The sequence below is a fragment of the Pundamilia nyererei genome, unplaced genomic scaffold, assembly GCF_000239375.1.
Source record: "Pundamilia nyererei isolate P.nyererei 1_Seehausen unplaced genomic scaffold, PunNye1.0 scaffold00096, whole genome shotgun sequence".
NCBI classification, from domain to species: domain Eukaryota; kingdom Metazoa; phylum Chordata; class Actinopteri; order Cichliformes; family Cichlidae; genus Pundamilia; species Pundamilia nyererei.
The window spans coordinates 2,321,495-2,328,215 of record NW_005187497.1 but is presented as its reverse complement, the minus strand read 5'-3'; the positions used below and the strand labels follow the sequence as shown (position 1 = coordinate 2,328,215).

General features: G+C 38.3%; 1 protein-coding gene across 5 annotated transcripts in view; it reads left to right on the top strand.

Annotated features, from left to right (window-relative positions):
* Positions 1-5,570, top strand: part of itga7 (integrin, alpha 7) — a 36,388-nt gene extending 30,818 nt beyond the window's left edge. For 4 of the 5 annotated variants that reach the window (XM_005740085.1, XM_005740084.1, XM_005740083.1 and 1 more), the window contains one exon: positions 3,406-5,570. In XM_005740085.1, coding sequence (XP_005740142.1) covers positions 3,406-3,561 — 156 coding nt within the window. In that variant the 3' untranslated portion in view covers positions 3,562-5,570. Of the gene's footprint in view, positions 1-920; positions 1,086-3,405 lie in introns of all 5 variants that reach the window. The other variant, XR_311921.1, reaches the window with a different exon arrangement.
* The last annotated feature ends 1,151 nt before the right edge of the window (positions 5,571-6,721 follow it).

Sequence of the window (6,721 nt, the reverse complement as noted above, 5' to 3'; positions counted from 1 at the left end):
CAGTAACGCAGCGTTCCTACGGGAAAGTAACGGTAATCTAATTACCGTTTTTGCAATAGCAATCCCTTACTTTACTCGTTACTTGAAAAAAGTAATCGGATTACATCTCTGGTGGCAACTGAGTAAAAACACTTTCTTTGTAATACTAAAAATAATAATTCTTAATAATGTATAATTTAACAATTTACACAATTTATTAGAGAAAATTCTTATTCTGTATTTGTTTAAAGTAGTGCTAGCTAACTAGCAAGTGAGCACTTTTCTAAGATGGATCGCAGGTCATATATGATGTTAACCCTGAAGCCAAAACCATGAAAATTTAGATGCACAAAAAATGAAATTATATATATTTGTACAGTCAATTTGCATTTATGCACTTATGACTTATTGTTTGCATAACACATGAGTATGATATTCTTAATGTATCATTTTTGCAGTTCATTGCTCAAAAATTACTTTTACAATTTAAAAATTGATGATATAGAGGTCCAAAAACACGTCGGATACAGTTACAGACTTACAGGGTTCATTTCCATAGCAATAATAGTTCCACCTGAAATGTGGAAGAGGGGTCACAATAAACTATAATATTTTAGTAAAGTAAGTTAACTAGTCCTCAAGTACTCTTTTCCTTTCCATCAAAGTTCAACAGCTGCAGGATCCTGAGTGACGTTTCTTTGATGTCACTGCAGTTGCCTTCACTCTGGGCCGTCCGTTATTGGTCTGCCTTGCTCTGATCTGTCCTGCAAATGTTTTATTCCTTTCAGCTCACTCTCACCTGTGCCTTTCCTCTTCTGTCCTCATGTTTGTCCTCTGTGTGACGCTCCAATCTGTGTTTTGTTCCCTTTTCTTTCTTCCTCACCTCTATCGGGGAATCCCCTCTGTTATATATCTGTGTTTTCCCCACTACCCCGCCCCAGTGTGGGTTCTTCAAACGCAGTGAGCGACGCCATCATTATGAGACGGAGTACTACCGTGCCCATTTGGGGGTCCAACCCTCGGAGGCGGAGAAGCAGGCGACAGAACAATAATATAAAGTATACCCCCCTCTGGCCTGCTCTCCCCTCCTCCTCTCACTCCAAGCGGTAAAAATCTTCACCTGCAGTCGTCTTTGTTCCTCAATTCACTCGAAGGCTGGTGGTGTTCATTACAGCATGACAGCAAATGTAGGCTCAGATGATCTCAGGTGGCATCATAGCAGTGACACATGAGATACAAGAGAACTGATCTCTTGTAAAGCCTTCTTTACCTTTGTTCCTGTTTATATTAGTAGAAAGAAAAACATTATAATGACAAAAAAAAGACAGATTTACCAGATTCTTAGCATTTTCCTACTTTATTCTTCAATATAGACAAAAGGTGGCTTCTAGTTTCTGCCATCACTCATTTTTACAGGACAATGTTTGCAGGCAGATTGAGAATTAAAATAAGAGGTTATTAGCTCCATAAGGGGGTATAAAATTATTTCTCTGGGTTATATTTTATGTGTCTGTTCATTTTTAAATTAAACCTTCATTAAATAGGTAAAACATTTAAACTAAGCAACCACTTTATTTGGTACACCTCGCTAGTTGCACTCACTTTCGCCTTCAGAGTTGCCTTATTTTTTCATGACACAGATTCAAAAAGGTCCTGGAAACGTTCCGCAGAGAATTTGGTCCATTTTTACGTGATAGCATCACACACTTTGCAGATTTGTCAGCTATAAACGCATGATGCTAATTTCCCATTTCATTGCACCCCAAAGGGATCTGGTGATTGTTGCTTGTTGAGGCAACTCATTGTTAGGTTCAAGAAACCAGTTTCAGATTATTTGAGTTACATGGAACATTATCCTGCTGGAAGCAGCCATCAGATTATGGCTACACTTGGTCATCTGTCTTGGTCACCTGACTCCAGCATCTGAATGTTGCAGCAGAAATTGAGACTCATCAGTTTTTCCAATCTTCTGTTGCCCAGTTTTGATGAGCCCGTGTGGAATGCAGTCTCAGTTTCCTGTTCCTAGCTGACAGCAGCAGCCAATGTGGCCTTTTGCTGCTTGAGTTCAACTACTTCAAGGTTCAGTGTGTTGTTCATTCAGAGATGCTATCCTGAATACCTTGCATGAAACAAGGGGTTATTTGATTTTTGCCTTGCATCAGCTCAAAGGATGCTGGCAATTCTCCTCTGCCAACAAGGCAGGACACTGGATACTGTCTCTGTAAACCCTGGAGATGGTTGTGTAGAAAAATCCCAGCAAATCATCAGTTTATGAAAGACATAGATGTCAGCAGGTCATCTTGGCCATTTCTGTCAGCCTAAATATACGGAGATCTTGCCATGTGACCGACTGATAAGACTTTTCAACTGACAAGCATCTGTACAGGTGTACCCAATAAAGTGGCCAGTTAGCGTATATGAACTGTGTTGCCTACATTCATGATTTGATCCCAAACTTTAAAAAAGCTATTTTCATTGTATTTAATTGCCCTAAAATGTATGAAATCATCATACCTTATTATAGAAACACATATCTGCTATCTCTACATAGGTGGCTAGTTGCACATATAGCCTAATGCTAGGTATTAGCCTAAATGTCCTATTTTAACAACAACCTTTAATATTAATGTCTCCCATGAGCAGCTACTTTGCTATTCCCAGTTGTTGGTTCACTGAAACTGTTTTCGGTGTTTTGTTCTGTAAAATAATTTAAAACCTTTGTTTTCTAGTCACCTAATCTGTGCCTGTTGAACACCATCCAGCCATCTCTCCTTCATGGCTTTAACATGCCTGCTGTGCTGTGTTTTGTGCCTCTTACTTTTCAGTTATCTGCACTTGTTCATTCTGGCATCATTCTCAGAAGACTGTTCATTTCTACGCGGTCCCCTCTTCCTAAAAATCTATTAACGATTTGACATGCATTTAATAACTGATCAACTTTTCCAGGTGCCAGACTGAACTTGTCGTTAGGATCAGTGGATGTCTTTGTTCCTTTTAATGAGTGCAAATCTGCTTAGTGGTACTTCAGTGTGTTGGTGTGTTAATCGCAGACACTTCAGGCTGGTGCAAGGTTATAAATGTTGAGCATGAGAGTGTGCTTTTTGGTTGGTGTGCTGTTTTAAATGTATTTTTTTATTAAAAAGTCACTTTGTTTGCAGCTGGTAATCAGGTAATCACTTTGCCTTCCTATCTGTGAGATGCACTATAAAGCTTTACCTAAATGCAATGAATAAGAGTGGATACTTTTCTTAGAAGGCATGCTATTGAGTAACAGAGCACCTCCTCAAACACAGTTTAACAACTGTAGTTATCACAGTCCCTTAAAAGTGGCACTGGTTAATTCTTTTTCCTTCCCTTCTGCCTCCTCCATCCATCTTTCCCTTCTTCTGTGTGCACTCCGACCCACTTTCCTCCCTGGGTCAATAGTGTGGCTTCTTCCGACGGGCGCACTACAAGGACAAACTGCCTCAGTACCACGCGGTCAAGATTCCTCGCGAGGACCGGCCTCAGTTTCAGACTGAGAAGTCAGGAGGCGTCCAAAAAAAGGAATGGGCCACACACTGGAGCGACGGGACCTCGTAACCTGCTTTGATGCCCTGACTTTAAAAAAAAGAAAAAAAAAAGTGCAACACTCATTATGTCTTTGCTGTTGAATTAACTGACTAAAAAAGTGCACAGAGACTGGGATCACGAAACGTTGTGCACACCTCACTTCATCATTGCTTACATACTGATGCGTTTTCTCAATACTGTAGCCTACTGAAGGCCTTACATAGCTTATTTAGTCTAAATCAATATCATAGTATTGTACTGAAGGCCTACGACAACATTAAAACCAGTCGAGCTGCTGAGTACGTTCCCCAGCCCTCACTGCTGCTTCACTGTCTGACATCAGAAAGAAGGACTGAAAATCAAAGACATGCATAAGCACCACATGCAGATCCTAACAGACACACACAGATATACTGGACATTATAGTAAAGAAGCCAGTGCCCATGACAAAGACTACTTTTTGCCTTAAATACTGTAAGACTGAAGATTCATATGGGCAATGAAAAGAAAATGCATTTTTCTATATATAAAGGACTTTTTTTAGTACTGGTTAAAGCACTGGGTGGGTGGATGTTCGTGTTTCGATGAATGTGTTGTCTTCTGGGCTCGACGATTACTCTGGGTTGGCTCAAGAAGCCATTTAAAAAGTTCATTGATAGCTTTTGTAGGGCTTTGTTCAATTGCCTGAGTAACTTGAATAAGAACAAGAAACCACAATACAACCTATAACATGCCGTAGCCACGACCAGAGCACTGTTGTCGCATGTGTCAGATTAAAGAAAAAAAGCAATATTTAAGGTATCGTGTGCTCTTCATCTGTTTATGAAAATTTCTGGTAGTTTTTTTATGGATGTCTTATGATGAATAACAGTGTAAAAAAATCGAATATGTATGAAAACTTACTGTAGCCTCAATTTAAAACCTAAACTGCTACGAATGAGTGAATTAGTTACAATGTGACGTCTGAGTGATGCCGCCATATTTTTCTCATGAGTTGTAATGTAAAGATGTTTCACCAGGTAACATCTTTTTTTTTTCTTTTGTTGGACTGCATTAACCTGCTTGTCACGCTGTTCTTGTTAATGTACGCCACTCGTACCAGTATGACAGTCCTTTCACTTCATTACTGACACTTCTAATTGCGTACAAGTGCCTTATTGTAAAGGTGGCAGATGGTGTGCCACTGGTTACAAGCGCAAGGCTACTGCAAATTAGATCATACTCCCCTGAAACATCTGTTGGACACCGGTGGACAAGTAAACATCCCTCCTGCACTGAAGCAACATGAAGACAGGGAAAAACCTTTGTTGTTATTTTTTACATGAACAATGCAGAACCAGACAAACTCTCTTTGGATCTAATCTGGGTTGATGAAGTGGATGTAAAGCATGAAGGGTCAGCTTGATTTTTTTAGGTATTGCTGGACAATCTTATACTAGCTGCATGTCCTTTTTCTGATGTTCCCAAATTTTCTGTTGGTCATTGTTCGGTGTTTTATTTATTGATTTCGTTGGATTGGCTGCACTGTTTAAAGGTTGTAAATAAAAAAAATAAAATAAATTGAGGTAAACCTGACAGACCGCTTAATTTGATCATTATGCAGAGATTTTACACCCAGTGATGTACAGACAAAAACCAAGGATGTGTAAAAGCTGCAATTCACTTATATAACACCAGGTGGCGGTAACACTCTGAGAAATAAAACATTATTTCTGTAGTTATTTTAAATAAGAGGGAAAAACGAAAACACAACGCATGTAAATTTTGTAAAAGCTATAATATGACTACTTGTCTGGAATAGATTTTGTTTTTCATGGAAATGTTGCCCATAATGTTCTTGAGTATTTGTGCTTGTTAACATAAAGATGAACAGGACAGTAAGTAAGGGGTGCAGATGAGATGGGTTTGTCTTTAATGTTTGATTGTAACTCTTCTCGAAGAAGAAATAAAGCATCTTGTTTTGTTTATGTGACATAAATATTCATGGTCTGTGGTCGGCTTGCACACTGGCTGATAAATTAAAAAAGTCAAAAACGGAACATTAAATCTTACGATCATTTTCAAGTTTATTTTTAACTCGGACCCATTAGTGATATGAGTCTTTTAAATAGTTTTTTTTTTTTTTAGGTATTACATTTATAGAAAATAAATTATGGAAAACATGATATCCATACTTTAGAGTATTTCACCAGCATCTAACCTGACTCTGCATTATGACGGATTGGTGTAAGAAATAAAATTAGTAAATTGTATTACTAATAAAAATAGCCAGTTTTATTGTGCAAGTACAACAATTTAGAGAAATGTATTAATTCTGTGAGCTAAATTAAATACAGAGCTTGAAGCAGGACCGTAGCTTAGCTTAATAGCATTAAGAGTGAAAACAGAGTTTTAAAAAAATGTAACTATACTTTAAAAAAAAAAATCTACCTTTCTTATTATCATGCTATGTTGTGATTATTAGAGCAACAAAAACCCAGAGTAATAAGCTCTGAACAAGCTTAAAGAAGCCTAATTACTAGCTTGAAGAAGAAGCTTGATTACTTGTATTTATGCTAAGCTAAACAGCATGCCCTGCACCTCTGCAGCTTTTAGATACACTGAAATTAAACAAAACAAACAAAAAAAATCGACACACTGCTGGGGAACAGATCTCAGACCTATACTGCCCTTCTCATGTTTTACACTGAACACCCCCCAAAATTTCCAAAACACTGATGGAAAACCAGTGAAAGGCATAAAAGACATGAACTCATGTATGACCACAGTTTTATTTTTCTCTGGCCCTGTGAAAGCTGGGATAGACGTAAGAAATGGATGGATGATCAGATGGTTGAGCAATGGGATCACAGAAAACTAAACAAGGGTTTATTTTTGTCCTCTTATTAGAAACAGTATGAACTCACTTTTGTGAGTCAGAGTGAGTAACTTTGATTTTCATGTAATCCAAAAGCTTCTGATCTCATTAATGAAAACTAATACTCTCAGAATCCATTGGATGTCATCCTGGTTGCCATGGTAGTTAAAAAGAGGCTGTATGTGCGTGCGTGCTTAAGCGGATTGTCACCCATTAGGCACTTTGATGAGCCAAATCTGGTGATGTGGAAGTGACTAATTATCACACACACACACACACACACACACACACACACACACACACACACACACACACACACACACACACACACAC